General features: G+C 38.9%; 1 protein-coding gene across 2 annotated transcripts in view; it reads left to right on the forward strand.

The window, feature by feature from the left end:
* NKAIN3 (sodium/potassium transporting ATPase interacting 3) overlaps positions 1 to 25,220 on the forward strand; it is a 636,992-nt gene that overhangs the window by 324,296 nt on the left and 287,476 nt on the right. For both annotated transcript variants that reach the window (XM_066266203.1, XM_066266204.1), the window contains exon 3: positions 5,999 to 6,079. In XM_066266203.1, coding sequence (XP_066122300.1) covers positions 5,999 to 6,079 — 81 coding nt within the window. The remainder of the gene's footprint in view (positions 1 to 5,998; positions 6,080 to 25,220) is intronic.

The following is a 25,220-nucleotide window of genomic DNA, read 5'->3' on the forward strand; positions in this document are numbered from 1 at the left end:
CAGCACAAAATAATCAAGAGAAATCCCCAGAAAAGGGCCTGAATGAGTCACATATAACCAAATTACCAGATGCAGAGTTTTAAATAAAGATTGTTAGGATGCTCAAAGATCTTAGAACAACAATAGATGGTCATTACAAACACCTAAATAAAGAGATAGCAAATATAAAAAGGACATTGAAATAATAATAAAAAAGAATCATTCAGAAATGACAAATACAATAACAGAAATGAAGAACACAATGGAAGGAAATAAAAGCAGGATGGATGAAGCTGAGAATCGAATCAGTGAGTTAGAGGACAAGATAAATGAAGGCACAGAAGCAGAGCAGAAAAAATAAAAGAGACTCAAAAAGACTGAGGAAACTCTAAGAGAGCTCTGTGACAACATGAAGAGAAATAACATCCGCATCATAGGGATTCCTGAAGATGAAAAGAAAGAACAAGAAATAGAGACTTTGTTCAAACATACCATAGCTGAAAACTTCCCTAAATTAAGGCAGGAAAATGTCTCACAAGTTCAAGAAGCACAGAGAACTCCATTAAAGAGAAACCCAAAGAAATCTACACCAAGACACATCATAATTAAAATACCAAAGCTTAGTGATAAAGAGAAAATATTAAAAGCTGCTAGAGAAAAAAAAGCTATCACCTACAAAGGAGCCCCCATAAGGATGACTTCAGACTTCTCAACAGAAACACTTGAGGCCAGAAGGAAATGGCAAGAAATATTTAAAGTAATGCAGAACAAGAGCCTACAACCAAGACTACTTTATCCAGCAAGGCTATCGTTTAAAATTGAAGGAGAAATAAAAAAGTTTCCCAGATAAAAAAAACCTCAAGGAATTCACTATAACCAAACTAATGCATCAAGAAATGCTAAGGGGCCTGTTGTAAACAGATCAAAGGAAAAAAAGAATAAGCAAAAGAGGAATACAGTTTTAAAGAATAAAATGGCAGTAAAAAACTACATATCAATAATAACCTTAAATGTAAATGGATTAAATGATCTGATCAAAAGACATAGGGTAGCTGCATGGATAAGAAAAGGACCCATACATATGCTGTCTACCAGAGACACACCTTAAAACAAAAGATGCACATAGACTGAAGATAAATGGAGGGAAAAAAATATTTCACGCAAATGGAAATTTAAAAAAAGCTGGGGTAGCAATACATATATCAGACAAAATGGACTTTAAAACAAAGGCTATAGTAAGAGATAAAGAAGGTCACTACATAATGATAAAGGGAGCAATCCAACAGGAAGATATAACTGTTATAAATATATACACACATAATATAGGAGCACCTAAATATATAAAGAAGACTTTGATGGATTTAAAGGGCAAGATCAACAGCAATACTATAATAGCAGGGGATTTCAATACCCCACTAACATCACTAGATAGATCCTCAAGAAAGAAAATTAACAAAGAAACAGCAGACTTAAAGGACATACTAGATCAACTCTATTTAATAGATATCTTCAGAACCTTTCACCCTAAAGCAGCAGAATATACAGTCTTTTCAAGTGCTCATAGTACATTCTCTAGAATAGACCACATGTTAGGGCACAAAAGCGGTCTCAACAAATTTAAGAAGATTGAAATCATATCAAGTACTTTCTCTGATCACAATGGCATGAAACTAGAAATCAACCACAACAGAAAAACTGAAAAATACTCAAACACTTGGAAACTAAATAGCATGTTATTAAATAACAAATGGCTTAACAATGAGATCAAAAAAGAAATAAAAAAATTCCTAGAAACAAACGATAATGAGCATGCATCAACTCAAAATTTATGAGACACAGCAAAAGCAGTCCTGAGAGGGAAGTTCATAGCATTACAGGTATTCCTTAAGAAGCCAGAGAAAGCTCAAATAAACAACTTGACCCTGCATCTAAAAGACTAGAAAAAGAACAGCAAGTAAAGCCCAGAAGTAGTAGAAGGAAGGAAATAATAAAAATCAGAGTGGAAATAAATAACATAGAGACTAAAGAAACAATACAGAGGATTAATGACACTAGGAGGTGGTTCTTTGAAAAGGTAAACAAGATTGATGAACCTTTAACTAGACTCAACAAGAAAAAAAGAGAGAGGACTGAAATAAAGAAAATTAGAAATGAGAATGGAGAAATAACAACTGACACAACAGAAATAAAAAATATTGTAAGAAAATACTATGAAGAACTGTATGCCAAAAAACTAGACAAAGATGAAATGGACAAATTCCTTGAAATATATAATCTTTCAAAAATTAATCTGGAAGAATCAGAAAACCTAAACATACCAATTTCAACAAATGAGATCAAAACAGTTATCAAAAAACTTCCAACAAAGAAAAGTCCTGGGCCTGATGGCTTCACAAGTGAATTCTACCAAATATTCAAAGAAGAACTAACTCCTATCCTTCTCAAGCTATTTCAAAAAAATCAAGAGGAGGGAAGACTTCCAAGTTCCTTTTATGAGGCGAGCATAATTCTGATTCCAAAACCAGGCAAAGACAACACAAAGAAAGAAAATTATAGGCCAATATCTCTGATGAATTTAGATGCTAAAATCCTCAACAAAATATTAGCAAACCAGATCCAGCAATATATGAAAAAAATCATACACCAGGATCAAGTGGAATTTATTCTGGGGAGGCAAGGCTGGTACAATATTTGCAAATCAATCAATGTGATTCATCACATAAACAAAAGGAAGGAGAAAAACCACGTGATAATTTCAATAGATACAGGAAAAGCATTTGATAATATCCAGCACCCATTCATGATCAAAACTCTCAGCAAAGTGGGAATACAGGGAACATACCTCAACATGATAAAGGCCATCTATGACAAACCTACAGCCAACATCATACTCAATGGGCAAAAATTAAAAGCAATCAGGAACAAGGCAGGGGTGCCCCCTTTTACCACTCTTATTCAACATACTTCTGGAAGTCTTAGCCACAGCAATCAGACAAGAAGAGGAAATAAAAGGCATCCAAATTAGAAAAGAAGAAGTAAAACTATCATTATTTGCTGATGATATGATATTGCATATAGAAAACCCTCAAGTCTCAGTCAAAAAACTACTGGACCTGATAAGTGAATTCAACAAGGTAGCAGGATATGAAATTAATACTCAGAAATCAGAGGCATTTTTATACACTAACAACGAACTGTCAGAAAGAGAAATTAAGGAAGCAATCCCCTTCACCATTGCAACCAAAAAAGTAAAGTACCTAGGAATAAATTTAACCAGGGAAATTAAAGACTTGTACTCAGAAAATTATAAAACCTTGATGATACAAATCAGGGAAGATACAAACAAGTGGAAGCATATACCGTGCTCATTGTTAGGAAGAATAAACAGCATTAAAATGTCTATATTACCCAAAGCAATTTATAAATTCAATGCAATACTGATTAAAATACCAATGACTTACTTCAAAGATATAGATCACATATTCCAAAAATTTATATGGAATCAAAAGAGAACACGAATAGCCTCAGCAATCCTGAAAAGGAAGAGTAAAATGGGAGGTATCACACTTCCAGATGTCAAGTTATACTACAAGGCCATTGTACTCAAAACAGCCTGGTACTGGCATAAGAACAGGCATATAGATCAATGGAACAGAACAGAGAACCCAGAAATAAACCCACACTTTTATGGACAACCAATATTTGACAAAGGAGGTAAGAGCATACAATGGAGTAAAGACAGTCTCTTCCACAAATGGTGTTGGGAAAATTGGACAGCTACCTGCAAAAAAGTAAAACTAGACCACCAACTTACCCCATTCACAAAAATAAACTCAAAATGGATTAAAGACTTAAATGTAAGCCGTAAAACCATAAGCATCTTAGAAGAAAACCTAGGCAGTAGGCTCTCTGACATCTCTCGCAGCAATATATTTGCCAATTTATCTCCACGGGCAAGTGAAATAAAAGACAGGATAAACAAATGGGGCTATATCCAGCTAAAAAGCTTTTGTGCAGCTAGAGACAATAAGAACAGAATAAAAAGACAAACTACACAATGGGATAACATATTTGATAGTACATCTGATAAGGGGTTAATAACCAAAATTTATAAAGAACTTGTAAAACTCAATACCAGAAAGACAAACAATCCAATCAAAAAATGGGCAAAAGAAATGAATAGACACTTCTCCAAAGAGGACATAAAGATGGCCAATAGGCATATGAAAAAATGCTCAACATCACTAATCATTAGAAAAATGCAAATTAAAACCACAATGAGATATCTCAACACCAGTCAGAATGGCACTCATCAACAAAACAACACAGAATAAGTACTGGTGAGGATGTGGAGAAAAGGGAACCCTCCTGCACTGTTGGTGGGAATGCAGACTGGTGCAGCCACTGTGGAAAACAGTATGGAGATTCCTCAAGAAATTAAAAATCGAACTGCCTTTTGACCCAGCTATAGCTCTGTTTCAAAAGGAGGAATGCGCCCCCATGTTTATGGCAGCATTGTTCACAATAGCAAAGATCTTGAAACAGTCCAAATGTCTCTCAGTGGACAAGTGGATTAAAAAGCTTTGGTACATATATACTATGGAATACTACTTAGCCATAAGAAATAATGACATCGGATCATTTACAACAACATGGTGGACCTTGATAACATTACACTGAGAGAAATAAGTAAATCAGAAAAAAACTAAGAACTATATGATTCCATACATAGGTGGGACATAAAAATGAGACTCAGAATCATGGACAAGAATGTGAAGTTTACAAGGTTGGGGGCGGGGAGCGACACAAAGAAAACCAGTTAGAACAGCGGTTCTCACTGGTTCTCATCGGAAAATTTTCCGATGGCCTTAGGCGACCCCTGTGTTTTGGTTGTTCTACCCCCGCCAGAGTCAGGACCCACAAGTTGAGAACCGCTGAGGTAGAAGGTGATGGAAGACAATTGGACTTTGGGTGATGGGAATGCAGCATAATCAAATGTCAAAATAACCTACAGATGTTTTCTCTGAACATATGTACCCTGATTTATCAATGTCACCCCATTAAAATTAATTAAAAAATAAAATTTAAAAAATTAAGAATTCATAGATATTTGTGGTAAAGTAAAATGAATGAGGAAACCATTGCATCTGATCTATTTATTGGGTTTCCACAGTAACTACCAAGGTATTCTTTATGTCAGTTTTCTGGACCTCATTTTCTCCATCTACATAAAAAAATGACTAGATAAATTGAGCCCTTACATCTCCTCCAATAATTCAGACTAATACTCTTGAAGAGGGCATTTCCGAATACATACTTCATTAACAAAACCAGCTTATCAGTAAGGCTAGCATATTTAAAGTTAATTAAATGTGATTGGAAAGTATTTTCCCATTATGAAATTCTGTTGTTCATTTGCTTTTAATCCTATTTATTATTTCTGTGCTTTAAAATATGGTTTACACAACCATATTATATTTCATGATTACATTACAGGCACACATTTCACTCTCAATAAAATAGAATAACAGCTGAAAGTTTGTTAATTTTACTCTAAACATCCATTTTCAAACATGAACCTCCTTTAAGGATATGGACATGATGGGTATTGACTAACATTCCTAAAAACTTGACAATTTAATATTATAACTAAAATTATATAAATACATAGGTAAATAGCCACCAAAAACTTGCATAATTACATTCTCTAGAAAAGCTAATACTCATAAAATAGAAATCAAGTCAGCGCTTGGATTTAACCCATATCTGCAAGCCAGCAAAGCACTTTAAACATAAGTCTAGCTTTATTGGCATCTACTGAAAGAAGTAGAAACTATTGGATTTTTAATTTCTAGAGATCCTAGGGGACCTGAGAAGGAGCACTCTTTTCTGAGCACACCCTGTTTCTTCCCAGAAGATTTAGACTTGTTGACATTTTGTTATCGATTGGTTTAGTATACATGCCTTTCATCTCTACATTTTTCTTCTCTTTCTCCCTGCCCTCCCCCTTTCTCTCTAGTATACAGTATGGACTGCCCTCTGGGTCACCTGGAATGTGTTCATTATCTGCTTTTATTTGGAAGTAGGCGGGCTCTCTAAGGTAAGTTAATCGTTCTTTTAAAATACACTTTAAAAGGAGTACACTAATCAATAATTATTATGACTATGTATTATGTGTATGTGCATATATATACTGTGTGTGTGTATGTGCATATATATACTGTGTGTGTGTCAAATGTTGTCTTTAGCACTTAAGAACTATGGGCCATTAGGCAAATCATTTAACCCCCGAGTCTCTGAAATATAAAAATAGTACCAGCTTTGCCAATAAGGATAGTAAAATGATTGTTGGGATTTTAGCATTGTTTTAAGCATATCACATGTGGTAACTCAGGTAAACTCAAATACTATGTATTATGTGTATGTGCATATATATACTGTGTGTCTCTCTCTCACAGAGAGAGAGAGAAAGAGAGAGAGAGAGAGAGAGAGAGAGAATAAGTAACATTACAAATGGAATACTAATAAAAAATGAGTTTGGATGCCATTCAGGAAGGAATGATCTTGGAAGGATGTTAATGTAATGGAACTCCCAAACAATGAGTGTCTGGTTTAGTCTGGTAAGATACAGTCGAACTCAGCTTTCGGCGTAGCCTCACATTCCCTTTAAAAAGACCTAACGTCATCATGACCAAAGCACCAAATGTTAAATGAAAAATGGTTTTGAATATTCTTTTTAAGCTGAGAAAATAAATAAAATAAGATGTTAAGTAACAGATATGAATAGCAAGACTCTGCTTGAATATTGATTCTTTTTTTTAAGTGTTTGAGAAAGAATAAAATCCATCTATATATACTGAAGTGGAATATACATTTACTAACAACTAAGTACATAAGGATCATGATCCTTATTTTGAAATTTTGATTAGACAGAGAGTTAGTTATCTTAGTCAATCATGATACATATATTATTTCTGTCTGTCTAGACCCCATGATTTCCATTATGACCCTGCAGAACTGTCTTTTGATTGCCACTCAAATGTAAAAGCATCTTGGGTTAAGTTTCTAGTTGTGTTTCTTAAACATCTTTCTCACAAACCAGTATGATTTTCACTTGTATGCATTGTAGAGAAGATACTCAACAGTATAATTACAAAAGAAAAAGAAAGCTATAATTATTTTTCTAGATTTTTCATTGTGAACTTCTTTTGTGCTAATTTATTCTATTGTTTTAAGATAGTCTCAAGTTTTCCAGGTAATATAATGGTCTTCTACTAGCATTTGTGATTTTGACCTTAGAAAATCTGCCTTGACCAACAAAATACAATTAGAATTGTTAGGCTTCATTGAAGTCCATATGGTAACAAAGATTTTTTTGATTTAGTCAAGCAGCAAAAATCTCTAAACAATTTTCTCCAGAACTTCCAAAGGTGGCCATTCATTGTTCCACATTATAACTTTATAATTAGAACTTGTCATTGTTTTCTGACATTGGCAAATATACAAGGAACCAGAAATGACATATCTAATACTGAGTTCTTACCATTTCTAATATATATCTTTAATATTTATGCTATTAATCATATTATACCACTAATTTCTAAGGCAGAAAAAAATACTCAAATCAGTGCCCAGTTATCTTCTGCAACATGCAGATTAGAAAGCAATTTTAAAATGCAAATCTTATGAATAATATAATTATGCATGATAAGTTAAGTGTAACACTTTTCAACAGATAGCATTTTGTATCTTGTGATTTGAACAGTCAGTTTAAATCATAATTTCATTTCACTGGGTAGAAAGTCTCTTTTATTTTCTTCCATATAAACTGATTTGGAATAAATTAGACAGAGGAATTTGTCCTGTGGAATAGGCATCATAATGTGTTAAAAGAAGACTGAATTTCATATCATAACTCTTTGTCAAATGTTGTCTTTAGCACTTATGAACTATGGGCCATCAGGCAAATCATTTAACCCCCGAGTCTCTGAAATATAAAAATAGTACCAGCTTTGCCAATAAGGATAATAAATATGATTGTTGGGATTTTAGCATTGTTTTAAGCATATCACATGTGGAAACTCAGGTAAACTCAAACAACCCTGTGATGTTATAAAAAATGAATAATAATAACAATAATAATGCCATTCATTTGCTCCATGCAAGTCTGATTTTCCTTCTCTGCTCCAAGTTACTTTTATAAATTGTTTTTCTGATCTCAATGTGCATGTGAAAGGGGCTTTTTTCTCTCATTTTTCTGGGTATAAGATTATAAAAAATGGATATAGTAGTCCTGGTTACTTATTTTATTATCCATTAAAATGTCATGAAGCAGTCAATCAAGTATTCTAGGTCATTAAAAGGATAGATAACTTCCAAAGGAACATCCTAAAGATTTTCTGATGTTCTCCCTCTATTTACAGTCTCAAAGGCTGGTAACATTTCCCTTGTTAACCAGTTTTGTCTCAGTTCTAAGCTGTAGAAAATCTATTCTGAAAAATAGAGCAGAGTTAAGGACCCCTGACAAACACAAGCACTTCTGCCACCCGCCCAGGTTGGGTGTCATAAGAAATTCCTTGTCCATTTGAGTGGGTAAATATAATAACTTTCTGGAGCTCTCTCATCGCCTTCTAGTTGATGAAGACATTACTTAAAATCATCCACCTGGACACATTAATAAAAGTCTTCTTATACCTTGATTTTTGCCCAAAATACTGATTCTAAAACAATGAATCTTTCTCCAAAAACTGGATTCAGGTTGATTTCTACAACCCCTCTATGCATTTGGGTGTTATTCCAAAGGCAGGCACTACCAAACCATTCCTATTAACAGCAAGTGCACATCCTCACAGGCATGAATAATCACATGTGTGCCTATTACAGGGTTTCTTGATCATAGCCTCCCGATTTTCCCTTTGCTATTCTCATCTGCCAACCTGCTCTTCCTCGTGTATTTGTTACAGTGGTCCTGAGTGTCCTGATTCATTTCCTGAATGTGGGTAAAGTGGCTGTATTGTTTTAGGGGTATATACATGTATGGTGGAGACAGGATGACTATGGGTAGGTAACCGAAGATTACTTATGTAATCCACTGGAGCCTCACTGTCCAGCCTCACTGTCCGTTTCTGCATAATGAGGAAAACCATAGCATTAATTTTAGGGTCGTGGCATATTGTGAGGTTTCAGTACATGGTGGTTCTTATTGCCATCAACATCATCATCTTTATTTTTTATTATTATTATATTTTACAGAGACAGAGAGAGTCAGAGAGAGGGATAGATAGGGACAGACAGGAACAGATAGATGAGAAGCATCAATCATCAGTTTTTCGTTGCGACACCTTAGTTGTTCATTGATTGCTTTTTCATATGTGCCTTGACCGTGGGGCTACAGCAAACCGAGTAACCCCTTGCTTGAGCCAGCGACCTTGGGTCCAAGCTGGTGAGCTTTGCTCAAACAAGATGAGCCCGCGCTCAAACTGGTGACCTCATGTCTCAAACATGGGTCCTCCACATCCCAGTCCGACACTCTATTCACTGCGCCACCGCCTGGTCAGGCATCATCTTTATTATTATTGAAATAATTTAACAGCAATCTTAAGCTTCATCCTGAAAACCCTTAAGACATAGATTCCACGCAAGAGCTGTGAAAGGGAATAATGCGGGACTGAGTGATTTGTTTAAAAAAATAGGTAACAGTCCCTTGTGATGGGACCCTAACCTGCATATTAACTTCACAGTCTTAATTAAATCCTTTCCTTTAACTTGTAAATAGCTTTTCTAAAATACTTCCACAGCTAGATTCCCCTAGTGTCCCGGCTGCTCTCCCTGGGAGGACTTTATGCGTCGTTAGAAGTCTCTAAGGCTGTTTTTTATGCCACACTTTAAGATCACCCAGGGCACAATTAATAAGTTATTGCTGCTTCTTTGGAAGTTACAAGGCTGGAAATCATTTTTTTTTTCTTCCTAGGAATACATTCAGAATGTAAGTATATGAAAACCCAACTTATTTGCTACATTTATGGGTACCGAAGAGTAAATTATATTGAGGATTCAAGTTCTACTCATTTTTTTAATCCCAAAGAATTATGCTGTTGTCTTATGGCATGTTTTTTGTTTGTTTGTTTTGTTTTGGGTTTTTTTTTTTACTTCAAATTGTAGAAACTCTAGGCCAATTGATTTTCCTGGAAAGATGTGTGGAACTTACACATTAGTGATCCTAGAGAATTTTTAGTGTGTCACATACACATAGAATTCAGAATGTGTATGGCTATCCATGAGCATAACAGACATAAAACAGAATGTAAAGAAATTATAGGAAGATGTACCTTATATTAATCATGAGCTTTGATTAGAGGCCGTCTAAAAACTTCCCGGCACGGGCGAGGGGAGGGAAGTGATGGACCTCACTGACTTCCGGCTCTGCCCAGCACCTTGACATTGCCTTCACACAGGAGGAAAGCCTTCCTGCCCTTGCTACTTTGCCATGTTTTCAAGACTGCATTTTTTCCATAGTGACCTGATTTGTGGTTATTTTGATTCTTAATGTTAAACCATTTCCTCAAATGGCAATAATAGCACTTTTTGTCCTCTTTTGACTCAAATTGACACCATTGTTTATGAGGTGGCTCTTCTCTTGCAAGAATACAGTTGAATATTTCACCTGCACAGCCAGACAGAGCTAGTGACATAATTCTATTTCAAAGATTATTCTTGTTACCTAGCGAGAATTGTTCCTCTGCACTTACTGGGGAAATGCTCTTTCCTGGTCAAGATTCATTTTCCTTCAAGGTCAGATTTCTCCAGTAACTGTGGCTTCAGGAAGGCCCTTTCAAGGAAGAAACTTTCAGACCATCAATTCAGAGTGCTCTACAGGAGTAATCATGTAGGAAGCAGAACTCTCAGCTCCCCTGAGCTGTACACTATCCATCTGTTATTTTCATAAACATCCTATATATTTTTGTGTCTTAAAGAATTTTTTCTGATGGCAGTTTCAAACTAAATCGATGATGTGTAGTATACTTCTTTTATTGAAACAAATAAAACTAAATCTAGTAATGAGTTTTAAACTTACATTTATCTTTTCATTTGATTTTTTTCTACATGGACATTTTTCAAAAGGAATTTCAAACTGTGATGTTTACGGAGGTCTGCAGCTAGGTGTCAAGCATCTTTATTCAAGAATAAAGTGTTAATAAGTGATACAGAAATAGCATGAGACACTTTGAAAAATGCGTAGTCTTTCAGTTCACTAGAATAATAAAACATACTACAGATTCTGAATTGTACTAGAACGTATTTATCCTACCATGTGAAATAATGCTTTTGTAATATTGACTGGGGGAGATGGTCGTGGTAGCTATCCAGTTATTAAGGACTAATAAAGGAGCAACTATCATAATCTGCTTCCAGGTATTAAATCTAAATGAGACTAAAATGTGTAAATGTAAAAATTTGTGTTGATCAATGTCACCCCATTAAATTTAATTTCTAAATAAAATAATTAAAAATGGACTGCCTTTTGACCCAGTAATCCCACTTCTCGGGAAAAAAATATTGTATTTGGTTCCTACCCAATCCTTTTCCAAAATAATGCAATTTTAGTCTTTTAAAAAAAATAACAAGGCAACATAAATACGGTTACGAGTTTCTTACTCCAAAAGACAACCCCTATCTTTCCTTTGGAAGGGGTCTAAGTGAACACAAATTCTGAACACTGTATCCTCTGTGATCTTTTTTGAATGGTGAGCCCATCATTTCACAGATAGCTTCTTTTCCATAGCAACAAAAATTATAAGCAAGTTTAAACTTAGTGTTATATTTCCCATAAGTTTTATTAAATACAAGCATTTTGAAAACCTTTGCTCTGAAAATCTAACTTGCAGCTCCATTATAGTCCCATGACGTACAGAAAGCACAGTAAACCACTAATTGTTGCAGCCTGGTGGCAGTAGGAGCTTTTCATCAGAAATTTGTGTTACTCTTACGGCCTTCTGTTAGGGATTCAAATAATTTGTTTGTTTGTTTTCAGAAGAGCAGATGAAAATATTATTTTGTCAACAGTAGCTCTATTTATTGTCAAATAATTAGAGTCACTGTATTGAACAAAGCCTATCTGTGCAAATATAATTGACTATAGACAGAAATATGTTGTTGCTATTTGTATTTGAGAGTTTATTCTTCTTGTAATGAAAATATGTCTGACATTTTTTTTTGCATTCCAATACATTTAAAATTCATATATATCATATGAAACTAATGTCACTTCCACCTCAGGAAGTGACCCACATTCCGCCCCCGCTCCCTTCTGTGCCCTTGTGGGGTGGGCGTGTGTGGGAACATTACCCCTGTGTCCTGTGGAAACATGACCCACACAGCAAAAGCTTTTAGGAGACCCTGCATCTTGCCACAGAAGCTCTGCAGTGCAGGGCCTGTCCTTGTAATGCTTCCATAACCCACTCTGGGGCGGAGGATATATCCTTAGCCTGGATCCCTCAGCCAGGCACACCTCTCCGCTCAGGGATCGGGTATCCTCAGGAACTTGCTCCCAGTCTCCACCGCCCTGTCATCTCATGCCTGTCAAGGGCGCCTGGTCCTCTTGCAAGTTCTTTAATTCGTGTCCTTCCTGTGTTGCCAAGTTAACAAGCTGGGTTTTCAACATTTGATTTTCTTCTTAGATTACGGAGTGTATCCTTGGTTCACTTTTTTTGGAGAGACTGTTCTTCTTTTCCCTGATTATGTTAAAAGATGTTTTTATAAAGTTAAGCTCCTTCAAATTCTGTCAAAGCTTTACCTATGAGTTGCATTTCTATGGACAGCTCTTCCAACTTGCAGTCAGTCTCCTGTTCTAAGGTACAGCATCTTTTGCTCCCTCTGAACAAGAGAACTCTCTGGAAGAACAAGGCTCCCCAAATGACATGCCACCAGGACCTCAGGCTGAAGTTGGTCCCAGGCCAAAGGTCTTCAGGCCGCAACCCACCAGCACTGTGGCAGAGTGACTCGTGGAGGACTGTACTCTGAACGCCTCCAAGTCGCTGGCCAGGCCTTGGCACCAGGCCGTGCAATGCTGACACTTCAGAGCCCACCTCTCACAGAGGCAGCAACCTGGACCTTCACAATCAGCCCCTGACCTGGCCCCTGCACAGGAAGAAAGATTTCCGCCTGGGCTTGTGGCCTAAGCTTTCTCATGTCTGCATCAAGATGCCCCCTCATTTTGGTTTAGGCTGTTATTCCGGCCCCGTTTCCTGGTTGGGCTGGAGGAGCCACTCGGACTGGTTCTTCCCTTATCTGGTAGTTGGACACCACCCAGGAGACACGGACAAGGCCAAGGTAGCTAGGAGGTGATGGGGGACTTTGTGAGGCCACTCTCCTCCGTACAACTTCTGTGGAATCTTGGAAGTCTGGGAGGGTCCTTTGCTGCATGGACAGTCAAAGCCCCAGTGCCTGGATGGGGGTCTGCAGGGGCACGGAGATATGATGGCTCTCCCTGTGGGCCAGAGGTTTCCCTTGGCTGAGCAAAGAACCCAGTTTGGAAACCATGGTATGAGAGAATGAAGGCGGGCCAGCATCCGTGGCTTTGTGCAGGCAAGCTGAGGATTGCTCTTCATGCAGTATGCAGTCAGGTGCAGAAACTGGGATAGAAAGTGTACAGGTGGGCATGGGGCCATGTGACTCACACTGCTGGACTGATTGACTCTTTTTTTTCAGAGGTAATACAACTGGGGACTGCAAAGAAAGGGAGGGGTTCTGAGAGCAGATGGTCGTTGCTGTTTCCCGACAGGGGGTCAACAGCAGAGACCTTGGCTTTAAGGTCCACAGGCGGAGAGGGTTTGTAGGCCTTTGATTATGAGTCCTAGACTGCCTTTGCTGAGTGGGGGCTTGCCCATAGATAGCTTAGGTGGGTGGGTGTCCCAGGCACTCGGTCAGAAGCTGCCCTTTGCCCTCTGGAGACACTAAAGCAGAGCCCTTGGGTTTCAGTTTCCCCCACTGAGAGATAGCTAGGGAACTCTTGGTTGGTGGATGTTGGTCCTTCGCTCAGTGGGGCATCTTAGGTGAAGAGCTTGGATGGAGAACCCAAAGTTGTACAGACAACCATGGGATGCTAATTGTTGGTTGGTGGCTGCCTTCTTTTATAGAGTAGATTCAACTGCAATAAGATTAGATGTAGCGTCCTGGGCTTGCGTAAAGCCACGGGAATCTTGGTGTGCATCAGTGATTAACTTTTGCTGTGCTTGAAGTTCAAGGGTGAGATCTTGGTTGGAGGTTCTTAGGTAAATGAGAGCACAAGATGCTCTGACTACTGGTCTGTGGCTGCCCTTGACTATCTATGTGGAGTCCACAGAGAGTTTGTATGAAGGTGGGCAGAGGTCCAAGTCACTCTCTGTGTGAGTCAGCAGCTGCCCTCTGCAGATCAGATCGTCCAAGGTGGAGGCCTCGGTTCTGGGGTCTGGCTGTGGTCCAAAGCTGACAGGTGTGAGAGTGGTGGTTGGTGGCTGCCCTTTCTGAGTGTGGAATTAAGAGTCAGGGACCCTGAGTCAGAGATCTCAAGCCCAACAGGGTGTCCAGGGACTCTGCCAACTGAGACGGGGCCAGGTTACAATGCCAGGCCCGGGAGCAGTCCTCCCTGGCTGGGTGAGGCTCCCTTGTGCTCAGATTGCGGTTGCCCAACTGCCCCTGGCAGAGTGGGCCTAACAGCTGGGCCGGCCAACTGCAGGGCGCTACTCCCGGAGGCGCCAGGTGCTGGTGCACAGACTGAGAAAGCGTGGAGCGTGGAGGCGGACACCCACACAAGTGGTCTGCTTGGGGGGTCCAAGTTAGAGGGCCGATGGTGCAACAGCACTTTCGGAGGAAAAGCACCTCTCTGCCCTATGTATCCCTTGGTCTGTGGCTGGTGTTTATCTCCAGCCAGGGCTCCCAGCGGCCCAGTGTGTCACACCACCTCCTGCTATCTCACCACTGCACCACTAGCCAATCGCCAGGCAGTTCTCATGGGGCCCTCTGGATGTCACCAACAGGTGCTCTTCCCCATCCTTTACTGGGGGAACGATGCCCATGCTGGACCTAGCTCCCTCTCACCCAGCACAGAGCCTTTATTTCACAGGTGAAACAACTGGTATGGGAGGAGGTTCCTGAGAGCAGGCAGGGGGCAGGCAGTGCCCTTCGCTGAGGCTGCACCCAGGGGATCCCTCTGCGATCCTACGCTCATGCACCCTGATGCTACAAGTGCCCATTTGCTGCCACAGCTATTCCCATCTGATAGCTGGTTCTGAGGGCTGGGCATCATGGGCAAGAGATAAAGTGCAAGGTGGGCAGGCTACACATGACCTGGGGCAAGGAGCAGCAGGTAAAACTCTAAAAGAGGAAGAAGGGTCATCACACACAGAAGTGTAGGACAGCAGAGGGAGTAGGCGGCCCAGCTGAGAACCTGGAAGTGCTGTTTGGAGACAGCACCCATCATTCCTCTGCAGTTGTCTGCCTCCTTCGCGTAACTCTGGCACCACCTTTGTGGGTGACTTTACATCCACAAAGACAACCCCTTCTGTACCTGGGCTTTTGGTCCTTGACCTCCTTGCATCCTGTTGATATTTTCCTGAGCATTCATTTTTCAATTACAGTTGACATATACTATTATCTTAGTTTCAGGTGCACAACATAGTGATTAAACCTTTATATAAGTTACAAAGTGATCATCAATAAGTCCAGAACCCATTTGATACCATACAGTTATTAAAATACTATTGACTATATTTTGTATGCTGAACTTTATATCCCTGTGACTATTTTTATAACTGGCCATTTGTATGTCTTATTACCTTCACCTTTTTCACTCATTCATTCCCTCTATCCCCTCCCCCCAAATCTGACAATTGTCTATTTGTTCTCTATAGCTATGATTTTGTTTTGTTTTTTAGATTCTGCATAGAAACGAAATCATATGGTTTCTGTCTTTTTCTGACATATTTCCCTTAGCGTGGTTTCTTATTCTCTTGCTCTCTTGTATACTTATGACTCTTGATAGTGTTGTGTTCAGATTTCTTTCTCTGTATTTTTTGTAGATTTTTGATTTGTGGTTACTATGTGCTTCCTATATACTAAGCAGTCTTATTTTAAGTTGATGAATGGTTAAGTTTGAACACATTCTAAAATTACTACAATTTTTACTCACAACTTCCACGTTTATGTTTATTTTAATTCTTTGTTGTATGTGTTTGTGTATATCCTTTAATTTATATTTGTAACTACACCATAATCTTTCTACTTTTTAAGCCTTCATACTAGATTTATAGTTGGTTGATCTGCTGCTTTTACTAAGTATTTGCCTTTGTCAGTGAATATTTTTTTTCTATATTTTCTTAATTATTTATTTTAAATCTTTTTTCAAGAAGTCCTTTTAACATTTCTTGTAATACTAGTTTAGTGGACATAAAAACCTTTAGCTTTTTCTTGTCTGGGAAACTCTTTATCTGCCTTGTGATTCTAAATGATAGCCTTGCTGGATAGAGTAGTCTTGGCTATAGGTCTTTGACTTTCATCACTTTGAACATTTTGTGCCAATCCCTTCTGGCCTGCAAAGTTTCTGTGGAGAAATCAGCTGACAGTCTTATGGGAGTTAACTTGTCTGTAAATAAACTAACCACTTTTTTTTCTAGCTGCTTTTTAGAGTCTCTCTGTGTTTTAACCTTTGATATTTTAATTATTATGTGTCTTGGTGTGGGCCTCTTTGAGTTTATCTTGTTTGGAACTCTCTGTGCTTTCTGGATGTATATATCTATTTCCTTCACTAGGTTAGGGAAGTTTTCAGTTATTATTTCAAGTAAGTCCTCAATCCCTTGCTTTCTCTCTTCTCCTGGTACCACTGTGATGCGGATGTTGTTTCACTTGATGTTGTTCCAGATGTCCCTTAAACTGTCTTCAATTTTTTTAAATTATTTTTCTTTTTGTGATTCCTATGGGTGTTTTTCACTGGGTGTCTTCCAGATAGCTGCTGTGATTTTCTGCTTATCTAATCTGATGTTAATTCCCTCTAATGTATTCTTCATTTCAGTGATTGTGTTCTTCATTTATGACTGGTTCATGGGTCAGTGAATAGAACCTCATCCTGGGGTGCCAAGGTTGTGGGTTCAACCCCTAATCAGGGCATGTATGATAAATAATCAACAAGTGCACAACTAAGTGAAATGATGAGTTGATGATTTTCTCTCTCTCAATCATTCTCCCCCTCTCAAATCAATGAAAAACAATTTTTTTTGTTTTCTATCTCTTTATTACAGTTCTCACTGAGTTAACCTGTTCTTTCCCTAAGTTGATTGAGCATCCTTATAAACAGTGTTTTGAACTCTGTGTAGAGTAGATTGCTTGTCTCTGTTTTGTTTTGTTTTTATGGATTTTGTCTTATTCTTTCACTTGGGACATTTTTCTTTGTCCCTTTTTGGCTGCTTCTCTGTATTTGTTTCTATGTATTTGTTAGAGCTGATACGTCTCCCCATATTGGCAGGGTTTCCCGTAGGGCTCAATGATGTAGTCTCCTTGTTCACCTGAACCAGGTACTACAGGGGTATTTGTTGTTTGGGTTGTGTGTGCCCTCCTATTGTAGTTGAGCCTTACTTGCTGTTATTATATCAGTGGGTGGGATTGACCTTCAGGCTAACGAATTGTGAGGGCTGGCTGTGACTGCAGTGGATGAGTTTCAGTGCCTGCACCCAAATCATTGAGTCAATTCAGTGGGACTCTACTGCTATCTGAGTTCACCCTTCAGGTGTGCTGTTTGTAAAGTTGTTTGGGTGGTGTCCTGGTGTACATTGCAGCTGACCACCGGTGTGTTGGTTCTGTGACAGCTAGGGAGGGGTGCCTGTTGAGGTCAGCTGCTCCTTGTGCCCAGCTTCAGGTCACCTGGTAGGACCTACAAAGTGATCTTGAATTGGTTACTGTTTGTGCTGTGTTTAGAGACACTTTGGAGAGACCATGCTGTGAACTGAGATCAGTGCCCACTAAAGCTGGGCTTGGGACCCTTTATTGGCATCAAGATGTGAGCCGAGGCCAACTGCTACTTGTGTCAAGATTATGGCCACTTAGTTGAAGGTACATTTCAAAACAAGATTGGTCACCACTTATGCCAGGTTTGGGGACACCTGTTGGGGGATACAATGCAAGTTGAGGTGACTGGTTGCTACTTGTGCTGGGCTTAGGTCCACCAAGCAAGAGGTACAAGGCATGCCAAAGCCAGCTGCTGCTTGTCCAATATTTTTGGACCTTTGAGAGATTTTAAGAAAGTCTGTAACATCAGCTGAGACAGACGAATTGTGTCAAAAATCCACTGCAAGAGTTTCAGGTTGGATGTGCCAGTAGAGTGGCGGGGGGGGGGGGGTCTCACCAGGGTATCACCAGGGTGGTGTGAAAAGGGTTAGTGAGGTTAATGGAGAACAAAGCTCTGGTGCCCATGTGCACCTGCTGGCTGGGTGGGAGGAAAATTTAACAAATGTAGAGTGGCACCTGCCAGCAGTTCTGTCCTAGAGAGAGATGTCCCACCATATTTCACCTGAAGCTAGTCTATTTAGTTCTTCCCCATCTGTTCCTGGCATTTCTCGAGCTGCTGCCCCTGTGCAGGAGCACAAAATGAGTGAGTTTGTGAGCAATGAATTTGTGCTTGCGCCTTTTAAGGGGATGCCTCAGTCTCCAGCAGAACTTCATCTCTTTCAGATGCAATCCCCACTGGTTTTCACAGCCAGATGCTGTGGGGACTCTTCTTCCAAGCACTGGTGTCTTGAGCTGGAGGGCCAGGTGTGCAGTTGGGACCCCTCACTCCTCAGGGAGACCTCCAAAGCCAGAATATCCTTCCGGATTCTTGGTCACCACACTGTGGGGGTGGAGCCTCCTGTTCTACTAGTCTCAACCTGGCTTCTTCTTTATATCCTTAGTAATAAGACTTGTTCAGCTCATCCTCCAGTGATTCTCAGTGATGATTGTTCTATAATTTAGCTGTAATTTAATGTGGTTGAGGGAGGAGGTACCCATAGTATTTACTTATTCTGCTATCTTGACTGGAAGTCCTGCCTGAGATCAATTTTTAAAGAAAGGCGAACGTTTTATTTATATATATATATACACACACACACACACACACACACACACACACACACATACATATATATATATAGTTTCTTGTCTCAATTCATTGGATTATAATCATGAAATGGTTTTATTACTTTGAATTAACTGTCTTCCAACCATTTTCTGTACCTGTTTTCTATTACATTGTGAACTGATTCTGTAACATCTTTGGTCAATAAAAATTAGTCTCAGGTCATTTCAAATCTGCTCCTCCTCACCAAAGCTGACCATGGTTGAGAAGTTTGCATACCTCTCTATCTTCCCTTCTCCTGACTTCACCCCCTTGCGAAACAAAACAAGAAGTAGTCACGTTCTCACATAGCCAATATTAAGCTAATGTTGGAGGTTGCAGAGCTCATGAGCTCATGCTGGCCTTTGTCTCTTCCAGCTACTGCTAGTGGCCTTTGCTGATATGACAATCTCCAAATATGGCTAATTCTTTCACAAAGTTTGATAAAACAATTTTTAGGCCCTGGCCAGTGGCTGAGTGGATGGAGTATGGCTCAGTATATGGACATTCTGGTCCAATCAGGGCACACAGGAGAAGCAACCTTCTGCTTCTCCCCTCCTCTCTCGCCCCCTTCTGTCCCTTTCCCCCTCCCACAGCTAGTGGCTTGTTGGAGCATGGCCCCGGGCACTGAAGATAGCTCAGTTGGTCTGAATACATCAGACTCAGGCACTAAAAATACCTTGGTACTTGAGCATTGGCCCAAAATGGGAGTTACCTGGTGGATCCTGTTCAGGTACATGCAGGAGTCTGCCTCAGTATCTCTCCTCCTCTCACCTAAAAAAAGAAGAAAAGAAACAAAAAGATAAAACAATATTTATTTTTAATTAGTCCAGTAGATATAAGTTTATGAAGCCACTGCTTACATAAATGAAGCCATTCTGAGCAGACGATAGCCACTGAATTTCTATGTAAACATTAATTTTAAGAAAATTTTGTTGTTGCAGAGAAACCAATCTTTTATAGCTAATATTCTAACACTTTGCAGTGTTTTTTAAAGACAATTTAAAGATGCTTCTACCAAGTTTTTTATGAAGTCAGTTAACATAAGATCATTTTAGAAGAACAATGTGTAGAACAAATAGAACATGAGTAAATGCCTTTAAGATGTTGGTTTTTCTTGTTGTGATGTTAATTATTTTGTTCTGAAGACATAATGTTTTTGTTGTGAAGTATCAATTAAGAGTTCAAGCCTGGTGATTAAGAATCTCAAGTGACATTTGCACTGGTTCTCAGGTTATAAAAGAGAGCCTGGTAAACATGTTTAGTTGCATTAATTTACTTTTTAAATCAGAATAGCAGCATATAACATTGTGTGGCTTTATAAAATAAAATGACATCGTGCGGTCAAATTATAACCAATGAACATTAATTTGAAGGGTCCTGCAGGAACAGAGGAGCCTACAATAACAGTTACTTAGCAACACTGTCAGAGGCAAACACAACTCATTTAAATGCTTTGTATAAAAATTTGCTATGTAGCCTGTGGGAGGGGGGATCACAAATAACAATAATTATATCTAAAAAGTTCTTGCACAGAGTATTTCTTTCTGAGCCACATGCTTTCACAGCATGAGGAATTATGGGCCTAAAGCTTCAGACTGATCTAGGTTAGAGTCTTGAACATAGATGGCCCTATGCATCCAGCTCTGATTTGGTTCATTGCCATAGCCACTGGATGTCCAATGTTGTACTATTAGCTACCTTAACACAAGAGTTCTGGATTCCTGACTCAGGGTAAGCTTGAGAATGCAGAGCAAGCAGAATAATGAGGAAATCAAATGAGATACATAATGAAAGATGTGAAAAATGAAAATGATTGACCCAAAGTTGAGTGTCGAAGATGAGAAGTAAGGAGATATGTTTTGCTTTCTATTCTTGCAGGGAGGTGCTAACAGAATGACAGTTCAGAAATCTTTGTAATGAGAGGCCCTTTGGAATGAAACTTCTTACAAGTTACATCTACCACCAGCAGGGCTGTTTGGGATCTGAGGAATGACAGAGAAGGACAGACAGAAAATATGCCTATGGCAAAGAGTGCCCAGACAAGGCTGGTCCCAGTACAGACACTGAACAGAGGAACAAGGTGGCAGAATGAAAAAGAAGCGAGGCATGAAAATAACCATGTGTCTGGTCAGCAATGAGCTTGTATCTCTTCTGCCCCTTGGGAGTCCTCAGTATTGATCCTCCTTAGCCTGTTTTCTGACTCAGGAATAACAAGAGAAGTACAACAACAATGCAGCATTCACTTGTGTTTACAGGAATTATCAATGCACTTATGTATTAAAATCAGAATATTGAAACACACAGCTGTCTAGACTCCCTGAAAGGTTGGCTTTTTTACTGGGGATTTTCAACCTGCGTAGAAACCAGCTGTAATATCTCAGAATCAAATAACAAATGAAGCTGAAGAAACAAATGAGAGCATTAAAAAAATAATTCTACTTTATTCTTATAAGAGTTGGTTTGACTCAAGTTTTCTGAGATGTAATTTATGGAATCTGAATATTAGTAGGTCTTAATTTCCTAGAAATATAGAATCTTGAAAAGCATATTTCCAAAATTAAAATTAGATTGGTAGGGACAAAAGTTGAATGAAATTTAGCTAACTTAAGAAACAAAGGATATCCATCTGTCAAATTAATTTACAAATGGAAGTTCACTTTCTATAAGATCACTATTCTAATTTTCTAGGTGCTCAGTTATATCATCTAATTATTTCTTCTTTAAACAGACAATGGCAGAAGTTTCTGGATAACTTCCATTATCTATTCACCCCTTTTCCCGGTCAAGAGTCATGGGAAATTCCTGCTTTCATTTGATGTAGAAGTGCTAAAAAACTATTTCTTTGCCTCTATATGGGTAGGTATGGTCACCTAAGTGCTAGTCTTTGAGATATAAGCAGAAGAATGTGCAGAACTTCTGGAAAGGCTGCTTAAGAGCTATTTCAGATGAGAAGCAGGCCCAAACTTAGTGACTTAAGGAATACAAATCTTACACTTCTTCTCTAGGTCAGAAATTGAGTCTCAGTGGGTTAAAATCAAGTTGTCAGCCACTATCGAAAACAATATGGAGGTTCTTCAAAAAATTTAAAAAAGAACTACCATATGATCTAGCATTTACTTAAAAGCAATAAAATCACTATCTTGAAAAGATATCTGCACCTCCAAGTTCATTGCAGCATAATGTAAAATATCCAAGGTGGGTTTTGTTGTTGTTGTTGTTGTTGTATTTTTCTGAAATGAGAAACGGGCACAGACTCCCATATGCGACCGACCAAGATCCACTCAGCATGATGCTCCGCTGCAATCAGAGCCATTCTAGTGCCTGAGGCAGAGGCCATGGATCCATCCACAGTGCCCGGGCCAACTTTGCCCCAATGAAGCCTTGGCTGCGGGAGGAGAAGAGCGAGATAGAGAGAAAGGAGAAGGGGAAGGGTGAAGAAGCAGATGGGCTCTTCTCCTGTGTGCCCTGGCCCCTGGCTGGGAATCGAACTGGGACTTCCCATGACGGGCCAACGCTCTACTGCTGAGCTAGCTGGCCAGAGCCAGTGAATTCATAGATATAGAGAGCACACTGGTGATTGCTAGAGATGGGGCGTGGGTTATAGGCAAAGTAGCTGAAGGTGGTTGAAAGATAAAGACTTCAGCTATAAGATGAATAAGTTCTGGCAACATAATATACAGCATGGTGACTGTCGTTCACGGTACTGTATTGTATATTTCAAAGTTGCTAAGAGAGAAGATGTTAAAAGTTCTCATCACAAGAAAAAGTTTTTATACTGTGAGGTGGTGAGTGTTAGCTAACCTCATTGCAGTGATTATTTCACAACATATACCTGTATTAAATCATTATGTTCACCCAAAGCTAATACAATGTTATATATCAATTAGAGCCACTCAATAACTGGAAAAGTAAAATACAATCATGGGTGTTCTGTTCTGGAGGCTCTAGGGGAGAATCTGCTTCCTTCCCTTTTGCATCCTCTAGACATCACCCACATCCCCTTCTCCAGCTTCAAAGCTGTCAGTGTCAGTCAAGTTCCTTTCGTGCTGCCGTCCCAAGCAAGGTTCACTGCTTTTAAGGTCTCATGTGATTAGATTTGACCCACCTGCATAACATCAGCTAATCTTAGCATCTGAAGATCTTTCGCTTTAATTACAGAGAGAGAGCTCCATGGGTTTACCTGCATTGGAGCCAAAGCCAGTAGTACCCTTGGGAGGTAGTCCCATGGGGACTGCTCTAGAGAGCGCATTACAGACCACAGCTTCCACTGGCCTAGAAACATCTGTTCAGACACAGGAGAAAATAACAAGGCTGAGATCCTTTTGAAGTGATCTGGAGTTAATTTCCCTGAATGTAAATATACAAATGTGCTTCTCAACTATAAGACTCCTCACTGCACAACTTCACTATTCAGCTTAGAACCAGTACTAAATCAAAAGGTTATTTCAAAAAAGAATAAATATTCTTCCTGCAAAATCCCTTATATGCTACTGAAAGAGAAATGGTGATAAGAAGCCCTTTCAGAACACATATTCTAAACTCACACTTATTTTAGCAATAAAAATTCAATTTGGTTTAACTATCTGGGGAGTTTATTTGACCCTGTTTCCAGAGCAATGAGCAATGGTTTGATGGTATAATTTCTAAATGGGCCACCCAATGTTTCAGTTTGCACCTATAATTCATTTTATTCTTTCCGTATAATTATAAAATTAATAGAGAAAATACTTCCTCTATATATTTGAAGAATCAGGGGGCATTAAAGCTATTTTAAGTATCAGTCTGAGAAGATTCTCTGTCCTGTTTCAGGGAGCAGAGGACAGCAGAAGGGCTGATCATGTAGTGAGTTGTTTTCACTCACCATTAACTGAGATACTGAGACAAAGAGCATAGTTATTCCTTTCTGCATGCAATTAATCTTATGTGCAGAGAGCATGGTATGAATTTCACTTTAGTGTACAAGGCAAGCGGGCTACTGGTCCCTGAAATCAATGACAGAAGAGCCTAGGCATTGGGGAATCTGATGAATAATTTAAGACCTATTTGTTAACTGTGCAGAAGTGAGTTAGCCGTGCAGGGAGACACATTGTCAATTGCCAGCAATTTACTACGATTTTGAAAACCACAGGCAGCAATTTACAGAAAAGATTAGGCCAGTTACTGTATACGTGTGACATTTTCTTGATTTAAGATGTCATCCTGAAAGCTGTAACTGACAACTGGAGTTTTGAATGAGGTGATAGAGTTTATGAAGAACTGCTTTTACCTGAGGATGTCTGCATTTCTGCTCTGGGAGACCCCGAATGCACACCTCCTACTGGGGCTAAATGTGTGCATGCAAATGAGCACTGTCAGAGAAGGGTGATGCACCTTCTCTGGAGACCATTAGCACCTTTGCATCTAATGCACTTCTCTATGAGAAAGTATGGTGAAGTCCTTTATTTCTTGGTGAAGAAATCATTTTCCATATATCTTTAGTCCTATGCCAGATGGGCACGGGGGGGGGGGGAATAATCTCTTTCATCCTGCATGAGGAGTTAACTTTCCAGTTCTTCATAAGAAGCTGATTAAAATAAAATCCCATTTTTATTAGTGTAACTTCTTTCCGCTTCTTTCCTCTATTGAAATTAAGTCAGTAACAATAATCTCTTCATATTTGAATTTGTGAAGAAGTGAATGAAGCTAGTCTGAGCCTCCAGTGGATGACTTCTGTTATAAGAAAATCCATAAAATAGAGTGTCTCATAATTTAAACACAATAAAATAAAACCTATGATTGTTAATTTTTGGAGTGCTACCCCCCCCCCCAAAATCGACTTTTGATATATTTTGAAATTTATTCTCAATGTTTCCATTAACTTATCAACTTCTCCAAGGATTCCTACCAAACTGAAACCTTGCAAATCAGAGTTGCAATTATAATTCCTATTCTGGAAGCACATATGCCAATAGTAATTTTTTAAATGAGTTTAGCTTTCCATATGAGAAACTAGTCAAGATTTTCTATGTGCTTCATTGTTAGCAATAAAATCAATATAAAAACTAAATCAAATACCTTCTCCTTTTTTCTTTTTACTCTTTCTCTATTTGCCTATCTGGTTTGGTCTATAAACTCCTCTTTT

This window comes from Saccopteryx bilineata, chromosome 3 (assembly GCF_036850765.1).
Source record: "Saccopteryx bilineata isolate mSacBil1 chromosome 3, mSacBil1_pri_phased_curated, whole genome shotgun sequence".
Classification (NCBI taxonomy): Eukaryota; Metazoa; Chordata; class Mammalia; order Chiroptera; family Emballonuridae; genus Saccopteryx; species Saccopteryx bilineata.